This window comes from Chenopodium album, chromosome 26, assembly GCF_948465745.1.
Source record: "Chenopodium album chromosome 26, dcCheAlbu1.1, whole genome shotgun sequence".
Taxonomy (NCBI): Eukaryota; Viridiplantae; Streptophyta; class Magnoliopsida; order Caryophyllales; family Amaranthaceae; genus Chenopodium; species Chenopodium album.
In genome coordinates this window covers 423,277-446,240 of record NC_137859.1, presented here as the reverse complement: position 1 = coordinate 446,240, position 22,964 = coordinate 423,277, and the positions used below count along the sequence as shown (strand labels likewise).

The 22,964-nt window shown below is 32.1% G+C and overlaps 2 protein-coding genes across 2 annotated transcripts; both read left to right on the top strand.

Annotated features, from left to right (window-relative positions):
- The first annotated feature begins 1,254 nt into the window (after positions 1–1,254).
- LOC145616103 (dehydration-responsive element-binding protein 1F-like) lies at positions 1,255–2,019 on the top strand. Its single transcript, XM_081670810.1, has one exon. The coding sequence runs from the start codon at positions 1,255–1,257 to the stop codon at positions 2,017–2,019; it is 765 nt and encodes a 254-aa protein (XP_081526936.1).
- A 13,460-nt stretch (positions 2,020–15,479) lies between these two features.
- On the top strand, positions 15,480–21,109 carry LOC145616443 (inactive protein kinase SELMODRAFT_444075-like). Its single transcript, XM_081671159.1, has 11 exons — positions 15,480–15,934; positions 16,042–16,127; positions 16,395–16,941; positions 17,284–17,435; positions 17,521–17,615; positions 17,694–18,646; positions 18,731–18,891; positions 19,853–19,929; positions 20,027–20,174; positions 20,281–20,430; positions 20,656–21,109. Exons 3-11 carry the CDS (start codon positions 16,752–16,754, stop codon positions 20,881–20,883), a joined length of 2,154 nt encoding a protein of 717 aa, XP_081527285.1. The 5' UTR covers positions 15,480–15,934; positions 16,042–16,127; positions 16,395–16,751; the 3' UTR covers positions 20,884–21,109.
- Positions 21,110–22,964: the final 1,855 nt, after the last annotated feature.

Below are 22,964 nucleotides of genomic sequence, written 5' to 3'. Positions count from 1 at the left end.
TAGCGCTCGTGGGCGTCGTGGTGCACGAGAACGATAATTGTTTTGGTATGAAATATAAGTAGCTAGATCATCTAGTATAGAGGTATTTAATTTAGATAAACAGCGTTAAAAATAGGTGTCCAAAAAAGGCAAGAAAGAATAATTATAACGGCTGTTGACTTTCCTGCCGTTATATAAAACGGAGTTTTTTTATTTTATTTTTGACACATACGTAGTACTTAGTATATAAAACGGAGCTGAGTAGACTACTTCCTTCCATTTTGGTGTCCCCACTCCCGCATTTCCACAACCCCATCTCATGTTTTTCATGTGCTTTCGACAATACTCTTAAGTCTTAACATCTCTTGGCCGGCACTTGCCCCTTTCACTTGGGGATTTTTCGCTTTTTCTAATCAATCAAAATTACAAATTTTTGAGTAAGGACCTGTTCTTATTGACTAAATTTAGCTGAAATGAACTGAATTAAACTTAACTTATTAGAGTTGAGGTGGGCTGAATTGAACTGAACTGATCGAATTGAACTGAAATGAATATTTTATAAGAGAAGGAAATTAGGAGCTGAATTGAACTGAACTTATTAGATCAAAGCTAAACTGAACTGAACTGAATTGAAAATAAATGTATGAGAATTGGCCCTAATTATTTCATAAATAATTGTTTTATATGTCATCCTACTATTTTTGAGAATTGGCCCTAATTATTTCATAAATAATTGTTTTATATGTCATCCTACTATTTTACCAAGTACTTATAAAGTTATAATGCTTGTATATTTTTTATTTTGAATGTCTATAGAAACAAATTAGGGAGTTTAATTTATGTATATTGCACTTCGGTTAATTTTAAACATATTTTCTTATAGTTTACTTTCTTAATTTTCGCAAACAATGACACTATATTTTAAATTGAACGGATCCGAGTATATACTATGTTAGAATGTGCCCTGGATTATTTTATTTATAAATTAAAAAATATTAAATAAAAAAAAAATTATATATCAAACATAACATATCTTAAATAACAACTAATCAAAGACATATCCAAGAAATATATATATTGTACTCTATATGTAAATACTCGTAGAAAGGAGCCAAATTATTTATAAGTGGCTTACGTAATCTTAAAAAAATTCTTTTATCATTGAATTTTTGCAACTAATACCCTAATTACGAGTAATTTAATAGGGAGTAACTTCTATCTATTTAAACCCATGAAATCTCCCTAACCGAATAATATTCTCCCCTTCACCCTCCCATGAACTCAACACCGTTCTCATCTCAACTACAATACTCTCCTCTACCAAGTGGAGGGGAGTCCGAGGATGCCACGTCCTCGGACTCGCCTACCAACTGCTCATCAGCTTCGCCATTTAGTAACCTACTACTAAATGACGAAGTTGTAGGTTTTCCGAAGAAGCGGAAGGCTGGCCGAAGAAAGTTTAGGGAGACTCGCCACCCTATTTACCACGGCGTCCGCAAGAGAGACGGTGGAAAATGGGTGTGCGAAATTCGCGAGCCTAACAAAAAGAGCAGAATATGGCTTGGGACATACCCTACCGCAGAACTCGCGGCTAGGGCACACGACGTTGGGGCTATAGCCCTTAGAGGTGACAAAGCTGTACTTAATTTTCTTGACTCGGCTTGGCTCGCTCCTCGAGCTAAGTCTACCTCGGCGAAGGACATTAGGCTCGCCGCCTTCCAAGCCACTAGGTCCGAGCTACGCTCTTCATCACCAAGTAGTAATGGTAAAAAGAGTGAACCGGAGGTGGAAATTCCTGCTTCAAGCTATAGTGTAAACCATTATTTTGAAATAGAAGGAGATCGAGAAGGAAACTCTAACGACTTGTTTATAGATGAAGAGGCAATATTTAATTATCCGAGTTTGATTAATGGTATGGCTGCGGGTATGCTTCTTACGCCTCCTAGTTTGAAGAGAGGGGTTAATTGGGATGTTATTGATGATTATGGGAATAATTATTCTTACACAGATAATTACATGGATTTGTGGCACCATATATAAATATATATTATTACCAAGTATATACTATATTTGATTAGATTTTTGAAATATAATTATGTTAATTATGAAATTGTAGTATTTGGACATATAAAATATATAGTATGTCTGGAGAGGGAAATGATTTTGGCACATCATAAGTTGATTTTCACACCTCCACGTGAAAAGAGCATAAAAAACTTTGCTCTCACATAATGTTGCCAATCAAGCAAGATCAATTTCCGTCTTTAGAGATGCATTGTTTAATTATGATCGAGGTAGAGTGATGGCCTTGTGATGGTGCTTGCGAGAGTATTCTCCACCGATTTTGAGATCAGATATGTAGGAAGGGCATATCCTAGGGGAAGTTAATAAATTATTTTTACAACTTAACACTATATGTGTATGTATGTAATGTAAATGTTAGTTGTAATTTCTTTCCCAAAATAAATGTAATTGTAATAATAGATACAGTACATTATTTGATTGTTTAGTTTTTTGGTAACGCATAATAACTTTGAACTAATATTTGCTATTGCACCAAAAAAAAAAAACTAATATTTGCTATTCATTTGATTGATACGGAGGATTAATTTGGCAGCTGATGAGTGTTGAGTCGATCAATGAAAATTCACACCAACCAAATTTTTTAAACAATTCACAAGTTGATTTAATAATCTATTGCAATTTTTGTCGCTAAATTTAGTTTTGTTTTGATTTCGAAAAATTCTAACATTCCATCCCAAAACACAATTTGAGTACAAATCGCATTTTATGATTTAAAATTTGAAATTAATTTAAATTGGAAATTCAAAACTACGCAACACAAACTTATACAATGTTGCACGATAGCTAGTATTGTACTCCGTATTACATATATGGCTTGAAAATTTATGTTTCATGTTTTCAGTAGTGGCATTTATCATATTATTACACATGATTGCTAACTATAGTAACAAAGGCCTAATTACTACGTACACTACTGTAATATATAGACTATATATAGTCTCCATCAAAAACCATAGCTCATTGAGTCATTGGGTTAACCTTGTCAAATACAAGCCAGCGCTAGCTAGTTAGCTTAACTTATTATTTTAGCTCAAACATTAAAATAAATTATATCATCAAATTCCTCCAAATAATATAAATACTTACAAATTTCAGATAATATACTAATAGCTACTAGTCAAACACGCTCAACCATCAATATTGATTTAGTTTCGTTATTGAAGATCTTTTTTTTTTTTTTTTTTTTTTTTTTTTTTTTATGTAAGGATGATATGCATTGGTGTATTATTAAATAATTAATTAATTTTTGAACAATTATGATTATTGCGCAAGATATTTATTAACAATATTTACATATAATATCACCGTACATAGTTGCGTGCATATTAATAACATGGTTCACGCTTGGTCTTATAATCATTATGCTTAAAGTTTACCTTTAATTTGGTGTGGGCAGCAAATTAAAAAGTGATGGAATTGGTAGGTTTTAAAGATCTTTATTGTCTGTTATAATAATACACAGACAAAAAACTTATTTATCTACAAAACTTTAATTTACAGTAAACAGTATAATTAGTTGTTTCATTGAGGGCCAGGGCATTCATGTAAAACGTTTAATTTTAATTTGTTAACTACGTACTCCAATGAGTCAAGCATTAAATCTATAATGAGAGAATAATTTATTTTTATTTTCTTTCTTTTTTTTATTTTTATTTTTATAAATTTCAAGATTGGAAGTATGAAGTATTAAGTTATGACTAATGTTTATTATGGAACAATTTAATTGAATTATTTTACAACAATATTTGAGTGAAATTAAACTAGATTGGAAAGATGAATTTGAGATCACACAATAGATGGCAAATTTACGTATGTGTGAAATTCTAATTTTAAGTTCTAATTCTCATCCATTGATGTACAAAATTTTAATTAATCTCTCTTCTATTTTTCTTTCTTTTTTTTGTTTGTTTTGTTTTTTTTTTTTTTTTAATAGAACACTACTCTAAATTATAAGGACATACCATACTTTTTTTATTCAAACTAACCCTACCTAACTACCTTAAAAGCTAGGTTGTCATGGCATTTTCTCTTTAAAAATGAAAAATTAAATTAAAATGTGACACATGAAAAATAAGTACTCAAATTGTATAAAATAATTTATTTCATATGATGGTCACTTGGCCCTTCTACAAACCGTAGAGTCCAATTAATAAATAAGGCCAAGAGACTTTTTACTTGTATAAAAATAAGTCTTTTTACTTTATGTTGACGAAGAGACTTTTAAGTCAATGAGAAAACGACCCATGCATAATTTTGGTTAGTTCACTAAAATATCACTATTTTCGTTCTCCTTAATTATTTAGGACTGACCATTGACATTTCACGTGGCATGAAGTATATCGTGGTCCTGAATCTTGGTCAAACGTTTATTATTGGTCCCTCACTAGTTTACTAGATTATGAATTAAGATCCTTTTTCTATGTTCAAACTCTTCAAATTGTATGTGATTTCCTCGTTTTGTGTTTAATAAGTCATATATATGTATTTTATATATATAATATTTTGTAAAGGTCTATTTAAAAGTCACACTAACTCTACTATGTACTCCCTTCATCCCTAAATTACATTCTTCTTTGGAAATTTACACGGGAATTAAGGAGGGAAGAATAAGACAAATAACAATAATTAGATAATGTAATGGGAAGTACAAAGATAGAGTAGTTATTACTCATGACATGTCATCAATCCTTTGCAAAAAAAAAGACCAATCACATGCTTCTAATTGAAAAAATTTTAACCAATCATATTCATTATAATTTGGCACAAGGATTATGAGTGAGATTAGGTAAGGATGAGTGAGAAAGCATTAAATATAAAACTGAAAAAGAGAGTTGATTTCCTAAAAAAACTTACCAAAAATAGAAAGGAGGAATGTAATTTTGGAATACCAAAAGTAGAAAGGAGAAATGTAATTTAGGGACGGAGGGAGTATCATATATTGTATGATACGATACGTAAATTTTTAATTAAGAATATTTTAATATGAAGTAATGGCGTAGATAATTTCAATTTGTGATATGTGTATACTTACAAGGATATCGAATAGGTTTGAAGCTTGAACTCTATGTAGAATGCCTAGAACCTATGAATTGTTGAATGGATGGAGTGAGCTCAAACATAGAATGATATGAGTTATGTTTACTGGTTTTTAATAAGTAGCTCAATTTAGTATGGTTAGATAAAATTAAAGTATGAAACCATTGATATAGACTTGAGCTAACGTATAATGTTTACCCTAAATTGATAGCTTAATGGGTTAGACAAATATTTTAAAAAATCGGGTGTATAGTAATATACTGTGTGGCGGGAGAAACAAGGAAAGAAATATGGATAACTTTTGATAGTTTAAAGGTAATTTTGTGAGAATAAAAATGGATAATAAGAGTAACTTTAATGGGATTAAGAGTGACTTTTGTGATAATTTTGGTAACCGTTGGTATACAATAAACGGATGCATGTTAAATTAATTGTGCACCCCATACATGCAAAAAACTTTTGATAAGTTAATAGGTGAAATTAAGTACCAATTGTAATACATAATCCTTGGCCTTTATCTCTTCAACATTATTTTGATGTTGAAATAATAATTAAAAACCCAAACCATGGTACTCCGTAATATACTAATATATATACACATGCATCGACTAATATGGTTTTTTTTTTTTTTTTTTTTTTTTTTTGGGTTGGTAAGGAGAAGGGCTCTACCGGGCCGCAACTTCTCACAAGTTCTCACGGCCCGAGTTAGCCAAGTAGGGGGAAGGGTAAGTTGGCTCGTAGCATTAGTATAGTGTTATTACTGTAATTTCATGTTCTCTACAAATTATTAAAATTATAGAATTTCAAATCATAAAGAAAAAAATTCAACACAAATTAACTAGGAAAAATAAATCAATACTGAGATTATGAGAAGAGCTTTCCACATGTTTTTTCTTTCAATTCGGTGGTTCAAACGATTCCATCATCAATTTTTTTTTTATTTTTTTAATTTTATTTTAGGTGGGTTTTGTTTTCTCGATAGTCATTATTGATTGATTAATTAATTAGATGAAGTAGGGTCGTAGGGATCAAAGTTGTTGGATATCTTGGGCCTTTTAATTTGGGATATTGATTATTGTGACTAAATAAATTGGTTAATCACACGTGACTACGTGAGTTTATAGCAATTAGAAAATTGATTTGTATTATGGGCCACTACTTCAAATGTGAGCATGTAATAAAAATGATAAATTGGCAAAGTAGTCTAATAATATGGATCGTAAACAGTTTTGATCTCTTAATTCATGGCCTCATAATTTTTGTTTTCTTTTTTTTAATGTAAGGAAAAGAATCTTAACCAAATCTCAATATTCACGATTTTTTAGTCCAATATTTACGAATTCAATATTTTAAAAGTGAGGGGGAAGGATAATAATTCTCAAATATCACCCTTAAAGTGTTCCTAATTGAGATTGAATCTCTAAGACATGGTTAAAAGGTGTCATTTTCCAATAAGACGAATCTTAACTTGGTTATGTACATAACCTTTGGTACCTTTGAAGAATAGTGATACTATTCTTTTTGTTGTTGTTGTTGTTGTTGTTGTGGGTGTAAGGCAATATCAATAGTGATACATAGTATTAGTTGATACTTGTATAGCTTTTCTTTATTGGGCCTAGTTGATAGTTATTTGTGCTTATTGCCGCTTTCCATGTTGGGCCGTAAACCTAAACAACCATCTGTGTGATGAATTGATTATATTTTTGCTCATGTACCTGGGGCTGGTAGGTTGTTTTAGTTGTTAAGCTAGCGCAAGAATTAGAAACAGGTTTTTTTTTTTCTCTTTTGTTGTTGGTAGGTAAGATGAATAGTTCTACCGGGATATAATCCCTTACGAGCCAACTCAACCTAGATTAACGAATTAGACAATGGCATAGACAATCTCATGTTGAAAGCCTGAAAGGTAACCTCATTTTCACTAAGTTAAACTTAGCTTGATCCAAGAACGGAGTATATTGTTTTCTAGCAATTCTACATACGAAGTAGAACTTTTGTTTTTTTGACAGATAGTAATACTTTTGTTAGTTCTTAGGCTTTTTCATATAGGATAGCCAAGGTTGGTGGTACTATGAATGAAAAGGTGAAAATAGTTATGAGTTCATAAAATTAGTTGCATTATCGTAATATATATTCAAAATAATATCTTTTTTAAAATATAAAATATGTATTCATTGTATGTATGTCTAATGTCTTCACAAATTTTCACTTAGCTTTAGTGGTGCTCTTAAGTAGTTATTTAGTATTGGCAGTAAAAGTTTTATGAAAATAGTCCAGTTTGATAAAAAATTTCGGCTCATTTGGGTTATCTAACTCCAAGCCATTCCCTCATGGTTTGAATCTCAATTCAACACATGCAATCCCGATATGAGACACAAACCACAATCATTTTTAAGAAGCAAATGTCTTGATGCTTGAATATGTGATGCGATATATGAACACATAAGACACGAAATCTTATAAGTTGTGGAAAAGTAATTTGAAAATAATATATATATAGATTGAGGGAAACAAACAAGGTAACGATACAACTCATACAATCTAGACACAATGTAAACCCTAAAACATAATTCGGAAAAATACAAAAAGTGATCATAATAAAGATTCAAGCTAAGAATACAAAAATTGAGTACTATATATCATAAATGAAAATGGTCAAAATAAATAAGGAGTACAGGTTTGGCTCATCAAACTAATTTGATCTTATTAAAAAATTTCCAAACACAAGTCTGGGATCTGACAATAGACAGATCATGGCTTGTTGAGTGATTTCTCACAAAATGTGCTCAATCATAATTCATCAAGATGTGACAAATTTTATATTTTTCTTATCTTCGTTATTTATTTTGTATATCCCAGAAAATGAAAATTGGGCCTACAATTAAACACTAAGATCTGGAAATACCCTTCTGACATACCAATGAAATAATTAATAAAAAATTTGTCACAAGTCACAAGTGTTATCTTTAAATTTATGATGATAATTGATGCCCCCACATTAATAATTGTATTTTTCACTGAGATGGTAATTTCATTATATTTTTTTTGCAGTGAACAAATTTGGGTTCTATTAGCTGTAGATAGTCCTATTCACAACACAATGCAAATTTTTCAATGGTCCCATTTTTCTAATGGTATAATTGCCTTTCAAACAATACACAGATTAATAAATATGAAGAAATGAAGAATGATGGTTGTCATGAATTCCAAAAAAACAAATATTGTTATTTAAATTTTACCTGAATGACCGGATGATGTAACGTATGCAAGACCCTAATTACGATACATCGTTTCAAGTTTACATTTCATTTACAAAGTATAAAATCAAGACTATATATAAACTCATCTTTAAATATCTTTAATGAGAATTGAACCACAAATAGTCAAATACTGAAGAGTCGGAAAGAGAATTGAAGGTACCAACAAGAGCTTCGTTCCCTAGCTCTAAAAGCCTCTAATTGTCCTAGCTTAGCGTCATAATCCATGCATGTTAAGATGATACTTGATCTTAATTGTTTTTTCATTCTTATTATTAACACTTGCCAAACGGGTTGTTAGATTGTACAACATTTGTTAAGCAAAATCCATAATATATGAACACTTTTAGGATGTAAATTGTACTCATAATAGTAAAATATCTCGAATTGAGGAAAAAGAAATGCAATCTATGAAGATAAAAATAGCAGAGAGTAGAGACCATCATATAATCTTCAAGTTTGGAAAAACATTCAGAGTATCAAAGGAATAGTCGCTTTGGTCAAGTGGTCCAATATACATGCAATATGAAATAACGTATTAAAACATTAGCAGATTATTGATTGCATGAAATATAGGTAAAAATAGAAAATGACCTTTGAATGTATGAGTAAAATTTATGTCTTCACTCTCCATTGTTACAATAGCTACTCATCTATCTATCTTTCCCCATAATACTTTTAATATCTCCTACAACAACAGCTATGTTTCATTGAACCCATCTTTTTGAATTAAATTTTTTTGTCACATGTTTCTTCAACATTTATCGAATGAGATGACATTGTCAATTACATTGCGAACAATTATGGTTTTGTATAGGAAAAAACACGATACATGTTGTGAAAGTTAATATATAATAGAGCAATTATAAAAACGAAGATAGCATGCATTTTTAATAAAAGACAAATTGTATGTTTATCAACGTTTAGATAGATCAAAGTTAATTAATGATATCTCAGGCTAGATTAAACAATAAAACATAAAAGTTATCGGAATAATGTGTCTGTTAGTGAAGTAATTTATTTGACAGAAAGAAATAATTGATTGACTGAGTCAACCTTATTCCATATTTAGGTTTTTATTTTGTTTTGATAAATGAAAAAAAGGAGTGGTACACTTGAATGTGTTGATAATTGGGTGTTGGGACTTGGGAGGAGTTGTTAACTAGTGCAAGCAGCAAGAGTGACAAGTTGGTGAGAGTACTTGAACTCGAACATGTGAGCAGTTGACGGGTCCAGTTAATAGCCCACAAAATTTACTTACTTCTATCATTCTATGACATGCACTATTTATGCCCTATGTGCTCATCTAACGCAATTTCATTCGTATATTTGTGTACTATACGTCTATACTATACTACACTTTATATACGTAGTATAATGCTATATTACGAATGTTGTCTAGTTTGATTGGTTAAATTTTTAAGGAGTAGTGTCAAGATTTGAAAATAACTTCCGTACATATAATTTAAAAAATATGTTTCAAATTGACCATATTATAATAGATTAATAGGAGTAATTTGAGTGTGTCTATGAACTTTTATTAATTATTATTTTCTACTGTAATTCCTTTTTTCTTGCATTGATTGATGTGTACTCCACAATTTTTCTTTATTATGGGATTAGTAGTTTTTTTTGTAGATTAGTAGTTGTTTGAATAAATTGCACATTGTTATGGAGTACAGTATAACGTAAAAAGGAATGAAGGAGCTATTCTTTAATTGGAAACTTGGGCTAAACCAAGTCTTTTTTCCTTTTCTTTATAAACAAAAAGCGAGAAGGCAAAGTATTAAGTACTGTATTTAAGTGGAGCTTAGCTTACATTAATTTCGACAAGCTAATAAGCGAGCTAATTAAGAGACAAAGACTGGTCAAGAACGTAAGTGGTCACATGAACTGATGAGCTACCGTACTTGGCACACCGCAGCTTTTCACCAAAATCTTGTATAGGTTATAAATATAAGTCCGGTGTTCGAATGGGTTTCAAATCTCATTTTGTGATACTTTCTCCGTTTTTTAATACTAGTAGTTAGGTTATATGTTACGGAGTATATATTTTAATTTAGTTTATTGATTAATGTTTTAAGTAAAATTAAACTATATACATGGTTTAACAAGATGTGTAACAAGTAAATTAAGTGAAAGAAACATATTTTATCATAGTAATGTAACTTTTTAACTAAATATAACCAATCCATTATTGTGTATGTGCGACAGATGCTAATATATAAGCTATATTATTATGAATATTTTGAATTAGAGGGAGTGTTATCAGTCTATGTTAAGTAGACAAAAACAAGAATCATTTAGTCTAATTAAACAGTTAAACATATTCATGTGATGATAATCTTGATGGAATCATGGCCCATACCTTTACGGTTAAGGGAGGTCCATTTGCAATAAATGGCCGGGACATTTGAAAGCTTCCGTGTTCACAAGGCCTGACGTCGACATGGAACTTAGCATTGTGCTTAAATGCTAGAGGACTACTGGTAGAAATTATCACATGCTTATTATTTAAGTCCATTACAATGTACATTAGCAATTGGCTTTTGGGCAAATTCGAAACGATTGAAATCTTAATTTTCTTTCGATTTTCACGTCACTTGTCATGGTACTAATTCAAATTACACTATCAACTGAACACATAATATCAATTTTGAAGCAGTATTTGTTGTATGGCCTAAGAGTTAATAAGAGTCAAAGCATGGTTTTCTACTATTCGTTCGTCAATTGGTCTAAACGGGTAAATAAATCTTAACTCACATATGAGTAATTTTTTTAATCTAGCATTTACGAATCAGACACTTAAGCTGAAATCCTTTTTAAATTTTAATACAAATGTGCAATAATACGAGCTCACCATATGTGCTTAATTGTAAGACGTCGTTAGCAAAATGATAAAAATAATAAGCGTCATGAGCTCATGACACATGAGAGTTGGTGCCACCCGATAATTAATTTGAAAATTTGGTAATTAAAAAGGTGATAGATATTATATCACGTATGAAATTGATGAAGTACAGAAATACTTAAGAAAATAATTGAATTATAAAATGAAACAAGCACACAATGCAAACTGGAACTTCTGGACGTGCTTGGCGTGAACGGCTGAAGGTCGGCATAACTGACCTAATCATGTTAGTCCTAATCTTAATTAAATACTCGTTAATCTTGTCATTAAATTTTGAAGTCTTGTAAAATAATTGCTACATTAATGTACTACTTGCTGTTGCTGATCATCGTATCCTTGGCGTTGTTTATTACGGAGTACTACACTAGTTTACTAGTGCACGTACTTAATATTATAATACTTGCATTTTGAAAATTAATAATAAAATATTTGATGGTGATATTTGTGGTATACTCATGTTTGATCCTCAAATTTTTCTCTATGAACATAGTACATTAGTACATACCAATTAGGTAATTACGGAGTCCTGAATAAGCTTTAATGAGGTGTTTGGTTAGGGCTTTCGGAATGGAGTAGAATTCATTTCAATATTTGAATGAGCTTTTTTTTACCATGAAACATTGAAACCTCATACTATTGGTATCTAACTTCATTCCAACCCATTACAACTTCATACCTGGCTACCCTATATCCTGAGATTCTAAATCCATTTAATCCTATGTACAAACCATAATTAAATATAATTTCATTCCCATTTGAACCAAGCATGGTATAGGGTTTTCTAATTCATACCACCTTGGTATCAATGGCATGGTTTTCAATCCATTCCATTTTATCTCGTTGAACCAAATGACCCCTAATTGATTATTGTATTGATGTATAGCTTTCTCTAACAACACATATAAATATCATTGCACCATCGAATATTTTTATTATTCGTTATAAACTACGAGTAAGTTAAAAACTTTAAAAGGCTAATCCTATATACGATTTGGAATAAGGGCATATACAGATTTATTGAAATAACTGAAGTGAACTGAACTGAATAGAACTGAAATAAATTGTTTATGATAGATGGAAATTAGGAACTGAACTGATTGAAACTAAACTGAATTAAAGTGACATTAAGCTGAACAAAACAGGTCTAAAACTTAGTCGGACTATGTCCTTATTTATAATTGTTTTTTTCATCACTCCCCTTGGATATTTAAAGCTGCCACAACTAAACCGAGTAGTACGGCATAACAGACGTTAATTACCGAAGTCTTGCCGGTGGACCTAAAAATATCAGTGTGAAGATAATAAAACCTCACAAAGGTCACGGACAAATAACGGTGAATCGGTCCCACCGTCAAATGAATTAGCTAGGATGATTATTACACTCCCTTTATTCTTTAGTACCAATCAACAATAAATCATTGACCAAATTTAAACCCAAGTACTACCGTATTAACATTCACTGACTTTGAGCCTTTGAGGGCATGCTATAGTTGAAACCTCGTTCAAAATATCATTATTTATCCATCATTTGCCTTTAATCATAGCTCTAAGTTGGTTAGTGTCCACATTTGACATTTTTAATTACAAAGTTGGCCTAAGCCCAACATTGTACACTCAATTACTTGTGTTGATGAATTAAATATTACTCTATTAGTTATTTCGTAATTCGTATATGATTAACCACATAGACAGTTTTAATATATCCACGATTAATGACGGAAATCTTATCTTTATACTTGGTATAGATAGGTAAGAACTTTTTTCCTCTCTCTAAAATTCGAAATAATACATAAAGTTCGAACGTCTAAACTTTATTGATTCACTTCAAACAAAAAGAAAGTTATATGGAGTGGCAAAAGTGGTTATTGTAGAAGTAAAAATGAACCTTTAGTCCAGAATGGAATTAGTAGTGAGTTTAAGCTCCAAACTATGAGTTGAAATAAAAGTAATGTATGTTCATAATTTCAAAGAAAAGGTGGAGAATTATAAAGTGTTTCATTGCATAGGGAACTGATGTGAGAGGGTATTATACTAACATAAAGTAAAAAGGGAATGAATATTTTATGATTATGAATTGAAGAGAGGCGTTGCATTGCGGCGTCTTCTTCTCATTTCGATTGCAACTCACTCATTTCTCAACTGTATAACCATTCTACGCCTACTACTCTAGTACTCCACTACAGAGTAGTAACTAGTGTGACTTTTTGTCCCTTAATTTATCCCACAAAAAATGTTGCGAAGTAAATTTTAATTTTTTGGCTTTTTCATAAGAATTAGCCTTAAAAGCTTATAAGAGATCAAATTTCATCCAGGCTCAGCACTTCTCATATTCCTCCCTATTTTAAACAAATTTGGTTTGCAGAATTGGATTGAATTAATCTTTGAACTGAACGCTATAATACTGTCAAATTAGAGAGAAGAGTGAATAGAATGGCTTTGTATTGCTTGCTCATTATTCATCAATAGGTTGAGTATTTATACAAAACCTACGCTCATAAGATAGGAAACAATATTCCTAAAAGATATACCATATATCCTAATGATATATTCTCAAAATAATATCTTAACATACATATCCTAAATATATTATTCTCTTAAATGATATATACGGAAAATATATCACACATATATTTTCCGATATCTCTAACACCCTCCCGCAATCGTAACGGCAGTAACACGAACGTTGCGATTGGAAATTCTTCACTTTGTTGAAGCCGAGATGCACACTCTTGTGATGTCGCCTTCAGTTTTTGTCTCTTCTTTTCAGCGATGAGAACGTTCATCTTTTCGAACTCATCAGTCATCAATCAAACAGGAACGCCATTCTTTTCGAACCTGCAAATATAACAATTTTTTGTTTTTCCATAGCAAAACCGAGCTCCAATCAAATATTGGTTTGTTAGAGTAAACCACACTCAAATTTCTTATTGGCCTTCCAGAGTAAACCACACTCAAATTTCTTATTAGTCTTTCAGAATAAACCACACTCAAATCCAAAGAAGCAAAATTATGCTCGAATCAACTCACAAACCTCGTCTCACGGCACAAGGAGAACCAAATATATCTTGTCTCACGACACAAGAGAGCCGTTTTTTTTTTTTTTTTTTTTTTTTTTCCATCTTCAACAACTTTATTTTGATCTCAATGCTTAGAAAAGCCACGCATGATGTAATGTATACATCAAGTCATCAACTCAAACTCTGCACCAACACTAACTTGCACAATGGAATAAACTAAAAAAAAAAAAAAATTGGTAATTTTTGCTAAAGGATCATCCCACCGATGGGTTTAATTTCTAACCCACCGGTAGGGGGGAAATTTTTTATGAACGGTCCCAAGATTTAACCTGCTCTTGATACCATGTTAAATTAGAGAAAAGAGTGAATAGAATGACTTTGTATTGCTTGCTCATTATTCATCAATAGGTTGAGTATTTATACAAAACCTACGCTCATAAGATAGGAAATAATATTCCTTAAAGATATACCATATATCCTAATGATATATTCTCAAAATAATATCTTAACATAAATATCCTAAATATATTATTCTCTTAAATGATATATACGGAAAATATATTACATATATATTTTCCGATATCTCTAACAAATACCCACTACATCATTGGCATATTACTTGTAGGGAGTATAAGATTCTTCTCACCTTATACACATGAATTCATACTTCACATGATTTTTATAGTCCTCACTTTATTGCCACATTCACATTTTATTTGCATCTTATGTTAATTTAAACAATATTCCTTAGATAGTGATGGAGTATATACCAAAACACGTTTCATTTACATAAGTTTCAATTACTAAGCTTACTTCCATAACATAAAACAACTAACCATTAAAAGTATCAAGCTCGTGTAAATAACCATGTTTAGGGCCTGTTCACATTTACTTAATTTCAGTTCAGTTCAGCTTCAATCAGTTCAGTTTAGGCTGTTTAGCTCCAATCAATTCAGTTCAGTTCAGCTCTTAATTTTCCTCTCTCATAAAATATTCATTTCAGCTCCAATCAGTTCAGTTCAGTTCAGTAAATATAAAAAGTCCCTTACACTACTTTCCGCATCAAATTACTCGGCACTCCACAAATAAACAATGCAAGTAATACCCTATTAGGGGCTAATAAACAAAGAAACAAAAAGGTGTAGTTGTCCTATTTGAAAATGATGAGACAAACACAAACACAAATAACATACACAATCTCAACCCTATGTTCATTGTCTCCTCGACTACACCACCACTCCTCTTCATTTTTTACCGTTTTTCTCTCTCCAACTTCCATTGTTTCATCTTTTACTGCACCTCCTTCTTCTTCTTCTTCTGCAACTTGTAATCCCTAAATTTAATCATTTCCATTTTTTGTTTTCTTCTATTTTTCTCTCTCCTTAAATTACTGGTTCTTTGTAGCTTCCCCATTCTTCGATTTCCTTCCCTTTTTTGTCCTCTTTTCTTCTCATCAATTCCGTCAGTATATTTATTTTCCAGAAATTCTCAACCCAAAAAACAAAACCCCATTTTTTTTGAATTTCAAATTTCTTAATTAAAGCCCCTTATCTTCTTTTCCCTTTATTTTTTTTAATACCCTTTTTCATCTTCTTCCTTCCCGCTTTTTTATTCTCTCCCCTTTTCTCAACTGTCAAATTTTACTCCCCTGAGTTAGTATTTTTCCTCTGTTTTTGTTTTATTTATTTAATTTTTCTTAATATTAATTCCAATTACTTAATTTTAATACTCATATTTATATTTTGGCATTTTCTGACAGATATGATGATACAAGGAAGGAGTTGACTGACTGATTGGTTGGTTGAGGGAATTCATAAAATATTTGGAGTACATTCATTCATCTGGGTTAAGTGAACAGAGGCATTCTTTTTTATGTGTTTAGTCATTTCAATGATTTGATTTAATACTATAGTCCGTTTCATCCCGAATTAGTCGCATCACTTTCCTTTTTTAAAACTAACACGACCCGAATTTAATATGGAGCGTTTTATCTTAACAACATAAAATTAGGAGAGAGAAAACACAAATAGGCGTTGGGCTCTAAGCTTATGTCATTTTCTATGCAAGTATTGATATAAACGTAACAATGTGCCTTTTTCAATGTTATTACAGACTTTCATGATGCTCTGTGTTTTCCTTCATTGAAGCTTCTGTTCTTGTGAAACCAACATTACATTAGGAGTAATTATTTTCTGCAATTTTACACAAATTTGTTGAGAAATCTCTTTATTTCCTTTCTATATTTGGAAATAAATATTAATTGAACATTTATGAGCTAAAATTGGCGACTGTTACAAAATAGTGTACTAAATTGGAGGGTTTTGAAGGAAATCAAAATTTGTGGGTACCCATTTGGATATTTTTGGCATAATTATTAAGGGGTTGTTTGGTTCATAATTGTGATAATTGTAGTGAAGAAGGAAGAAAAGGGAATTGGGCTTTTGTGGGGTTTTTTTGAGGAGAGAGAAAATGAGTGGGCAACATCAGAAAAGAGAGAAGAATGAAAAGAGTTCATCATCTGAAGTTGTTGAGAAAGTATTGGTAGCTGTAAAAGCTTCAAAGGAAATTCCAAAGGCAGCTCTTGTTTGGGCTTTGAGTCATGTTGTTCAACCTGGTGATTGTGTTACTCTCATTGTCGTTGTTCCTCCTCCTACTTCAGGTACGAATTCGGTTTATTTTGATTTTTAAGTATTATGACTTTCAAGTTTTGCTGTATTTTTGTTCGAGGATTTTTCAAGGTTTATGATGTGATTAAAAGTTCTTAGTTCATATAGCCGACCATATTTGTTTCGGAATAAGGCTATGATTTTGTTGTTTGTTGCTGCCATTGCATATGAATAGTATGTAAGAGGATTCAGGATTGATTAATATTGTGGAAATTGGGGATGTTATTCAGTTATTGAACTGCATTTGCAATGCTAATAAGGAGTTTGATTTCGGAATGATGTTGGAGTACAATGATACTGCAATTAGATGAATAGATTTTGATGCGTTTTTGTAGGTAGGAGATTATGGGTTTTCCCAAGGTTTGCTGGGGATTGTGCGAGTGGTCAAAAGTTGTTTGCCGGTACAAGTTCGGAGCAGAAAATCGAGTTGACAGATTCTTGTTCACAGATGATTCTTCAGCTACATGATGTCTATGATCCTAATAAGGTTAAATAGTCACTTACTATTATTGTTTGTCAGAATGTGTGTGTTCATTTGAGCTTAGTTTGGTGTTTTATTTTTAAATTTGCAGAAAAATGTGAAGATAAAGATTGTGTCTGCCTCTCCTCCGGGAGCTGTAGCTGCAGAAGCGAAGAAGGTTCAGGCGAATTGGGTTGTATTGGACAAGTAATGTTCAATTCATTTCTTCTCCTGCATTAATATGTGAAAATGTTGGAATACTAATCTTGTTTTTTCCATTTGCAGACACCTAAAGCAAGAAGAAAAACGGTGTATGGATGAGCTCCACTGCAACATTGTGGTCATGAAACGATCTCAGGCGAAAGTGCTTAGACTCAATTTGGTCGGATCACCATCAACGGAGCTTCTCTTATCTGGTCCATCTGGTGACCAACTTGATGAAGTTAGAGGGCCTGTTGTGACACCAAGCAGTAGCCCTGAGCTATTTACTGCGACTGAAGCAGGAACATCATCTGTATCGAGCTCTGATCTTGGGACATCGCCTTTTGCTCCATCCATAATGAGTGAAAAGTTGAAGAAGAGTGATATGGTCCTTATAAAAGAAAGTAGAAATCTTTTATCAGACTCAGATTCAGAGGATGAAGAATCGTCCCCTTGCTCAACAAGTTCCGGAGTTAGGCCTTGGATGGGAGAGTATATAATTTCACATTTACGGTCCTCTCATAAGCCTGAGAAGAGGTCTTCTATGAAATCTTCACAGAAGTATTCTGAAATTGATAGGGATTCTGGTATTGGATCACGAAGATATAAGCATGATCTAGACTATAGTGGTAATATGAGAGAAGCTATATCTTTATCAAGAAGTGCTCCTCTTGGCCCTCCTCCGCTATGTTCAATATGCCAACATAAGGCGCCGGTTTTTGGGAAGCCTCCAAGGTGGTTCAGCTATGCTGAGCTTGAGCTTGCTACAAGCGGGTTTTCACAATCAAATTTCTTGGCCGAAGGAGGTTATGGATCGGTCCACAGAGGGATACTACCTGATGGTCAGGCTATTGCTGTGAAGCAACATAAATTGGCGAGTTCACAGGGTGATGTTGAGTTTTGTTCAGAAGTGGAAGTTTTGAGTTGTGCTCAGCATCGGAATGTGGTCATGCTTATAGGCTATTGTATTGAAGACAAGAGGAGGTTACTTGTCTATGAATACATATGCAATGGATCTCTGGATGCACATTTATATGGTAATGGTTCAATTCTCTCTTTTCTGTGGCTCTAGCATTGTACATATGTACTGTCATATGTTACAACTAATTATGTGATTTCAGGACGGAGTCAGCCCCCTTTGGAATGGTTTGCTCGGCAGAAGATAGCTGTTGGAGCTGCTCGAGGATTGCGCTATCTACATGAAGAGTGCAGAGTAGGCTGCATTGTTCATCGTGACATGCGCCCAAACAACATTCTACTCACTCATGATTACGAACCATTGGTACGTAATTATAAACACAAGTCATTGTTATCTTTAGTGGGTTTCTGTTCAAACTTGTTAAGCATTCTCATTTCGTCACGGCATAATATAGAAAATAAGCACAACCACCACACCAAGTTGAGGGATCATATGTTACTTATACACGGGTTCGGATGTTAAATGGAAGCTTAGGAGGGTTATGGTAGATGATTTTCTTATGTTATTTACTTTTTTGAGCATATGGATACACCGAAACTAGATGTGGTGATTTTCTACTTCTGTGATTCTCATGTGACCTAGAGTCCTAGATTCTAAAAAGAACATAAAGTGTGGGTGTTGAGGGGAGGGAAAAGAAGTCACCTCTCAAGTGCTTGCTGTTGTGTCAATTTTCATTACAACTTTTGCAGTTTGCATTTAATAATAACCAAGAATCATCTGTCATTTCCAATGAATTCAAAAATTTGTTTTTTGTTTTGACTTATAGCCTTTTTCGGTTTGTATTAAATTGATTCATTTAACTGTCTTTAATTAATGATACATCAACCAATAAATGTGTATGGAATCAAGGGTGAACTAGGGACAACCTCTTTTATTAAATATGGGCTGGTTATGCACATCTGAGATCTGACAACCCTGCTGAAGACAGGGGCCTATTTAGAGGCATTGGATGTATTTTGATGTGAAAATCGTGTCTTAATTGAGATTACAAGGTAAAGGAAGAGTTTACTTCATTTTTGTGATCCGTAATCCGGTAACTTTAACAAGACTTGCTTAATTTTGATATTCTATTTCATAATCTTTCCCAGGAATGTAATCATGTGTAGTAGCATTGCAACCTTATGACAACTAGTTGAATGATGAAAACTGTAAAATGAAATATCACCTTCATCCAAGGCGTGATCCAATCCTTGTTTTGAAACTATTGTACTCCGTATACTATTATAGTATTCTGATGTTGCGGAAAATTATTTTTCCTGGTCAGGTGGGGGATTTTGGCCTGGCAAGATGGCAACCTGATGGAGACACTGGAGTTGAAACAAGAGTGATAGGCACATTTGGGTACGTCTTGATGTACCATTTCTTTAAACTTTTAGATCTTTTATACATGTAGGTTAATATCAATCTAATAGAATTTTTTTATTCTTATCTACTGCAGGTATTTAGCTCCAGAATATGCACAGAGTGGACAAATCACAGAAAAGGCTGATGTCTATTCCTTTGGTGTTGTACTTGTAGAGCTACTTACAGGAAGAAAGGCTGTTGATCTCACTCGACCTAAAGGCCAGCAGTGCCTTACTGAATGGGTATGTTCTGTCACCGTTGCTTCTTTGTTCTTTTAGTCCTGTGGCTGCTAGACCCTTTTGATCAAGTCTTATGTTCTCTTACATTTTCGTGGCATTTCGTAAACAGGCACGACCCCTCTTGGAAGAGCGTGCTATTGAGGATTTAATTGACCCTCGTCTTGGTAACCGGTATCTAGAACCAGAGGTTCTTTGCCTGATGCATGCTGCTTCCTTGTGCATTCGGCGAGACCCTCATTCCAGGCCTCGAATGTCACAGGTAAAAAGTTGCAACTCTTTTTTCCCCTAAACTGTTTAGTGCGTGTAATGAGAACTCTGATGATGAGTGTTGATGTTCAATTTTGCTGACAGTTAAGTGTATATGAACAAGAAAACATTTAGTTATCTTTTTTTGTTAGTTATGAAGAATTTCAGATTCTAGCTCGGCTTAATATTTGGATTTCTGAAGGCTAAGACTGTGTTTTATATTTGTGTGAAACATTAGGTCCTTCGCGTACTAGAGGGTGACATGTTCATGGATTCCAGTGCTCTGTCCACACCTAGACATGATGTAGGGAATCGCAGCGGAAGAATGCGGCATTTGGAGTGCGAATCATATAGTGGTCCATTACGTAACGAGGAAACGGAAGTATACACGGGTAGCTTATCTCTTGAATCACTAAGGACAGCTTTGTGGGAAAGGGAAAGGCTTAGGATATCATCAGACCATTAAGAAGTGAATTGCTTTTGCAGGAGTTTTGGTGTAGGGTTTTTCTTTTTGGGGTTATTGATCTATATATTTGTTCTTGTATATATGGAGGTGAGGTTAAGGGTATTGTAATCCATTTTGGGGAGAGTAAAAGGTACTACTGTAGTTGTTAATATACAAGTATGCATTTTGTGTAATCGTACTGTCATATACCAAGCAAGTGATTACAAATGAAAATCCCACTTTTGAATTTTTTTTGTTTTCATGAAGAATTAATACAATAGTTAAAATAATAGCAAAAGCTAATTAGGGCATGTTCTGAATGACAGAACTGAGCTGAGCTGAATTGAACCGAACTGAATATTTTATAAGAGGAGGATATTAGGAGCTGAACTGGAAATAATCTGAAGAGAACAGACCTTTAGTAACAAATTTTGTTTGTCCGGTATCGTGCTTTGGACTACCTAAGCCATGAAAATACAAATTTTCCATTCATTTTTTTTTCTTAATTTTGAGTTAGCATATTTTAATTGGTAGTGCAAGTCTCTGTATGAGTAGCATCTCTCTTCAAATTGGGACTACATTCCACGATTTTTGGCTCATTTAATGTACAGAGTATTGTTTTAAGAAAGGGGAAGCTAAGGGTTTGTTTGGCATCGCTGTGGTTTTCTGTTTTTTGGTTTTTTGTTTTTTAAAAGTACATTATATATGTCACATAATGAATCAAAATTATTTAGACTTATTAAAATCATGATAATTTTGAAAACTGACAACAAAAAAGTGGAAACACCTTTTTCTTGTTTCCTGTTTTTGGTTTTTAGTTTTCAAAAAAACAGGAAACTGAAAACAAAAAATGATGCCAAACAAGCCCTAACGTTTTTGTTTTCTGCTAACATAGACTCATGAAGTCCCATAGTATATATGTGACTCTTAATTTCAAACTGAGGAGGTTTTTTCACAATGGAAATTGCAAAGCTTCAAAGAAAAAATTATAAGCAATATTATGCTGTCTATCTTGTTGAGTATAGAGTACCAAATAACTTTCTAACTCCGTGTTTCTTTCATTTGCTGTCTATCTTGTTGAGTATAGAGTACCAAATACAAACTGGGGCACAATTGTAATCTGAGCGCACAACACTAAAAACCCTTGAAAATCTTACTAAAGAGCTATGGCGAGATTTTGTATTATGCATGTCAGAAATAATCTACAGATTTTACAAGCATTTTCTGTGTGCAACTTGTTAATTTACTAAAACTAATCTAATCTAATATATATAAATAAAGTAGGCATTTTTGGAGAGCATTGGGAGCGCCACATAAGAAAAGGTATATTTTCGACCAATTAAAAATTAGATTTCTATTTTATTTTAGAATTAAAAAAATCACTCGCCACCTAAACAAAAGTGACGAATGAAATTTTAAATTTTTGCCACGTAGGTAAAAATGACGAATAGTAATTTATTAGGATTTTAATTATTTAAGAACACTAAATTTTATCATTTATATTTGTTACAAAACTAAAAATTATCTTTAGATATTAGGATTTATATTATTTAAAAAACTAAAAATTATATTTGATATTTAAAAAATATAAATTATCATTTGATGTTAATGGTTTTATGTAAATATCTGATAATATGATATTTTCATACAAAATTTTTAAAACTTATAATGCAAGAAAACAATTAAGATATTACCAAAAAAATATTTGTATACAAAATGTATATAAAAATTCGTGCATCGCACGCCACATAAGCAAAAGTAATATTTCGACCAATGAAAAATTAGATTTATATATTAATTTAGAATTTAAATTTTCAGTCGCCATTTAAGAAAAAATTAACTAATGAAATTTGAGAATTGAAAACAAAAAATAGTAATTTAAGATTTAAATAATGAAAAAAAACAAAAATTATCTATTATATTATATTTTACATTAGAATTTATATTATTTTAACAAATAATTAGAAATTAAAAAATATATTTTGATTTAATGATTTTATCTAACTATCCGATGAATGAGATAATATTTATTTCAATTTATAAATTCAAGTTCTATATACGTAAAATTTGAATAAGAATAATTTAAAACTTAACAAAATATG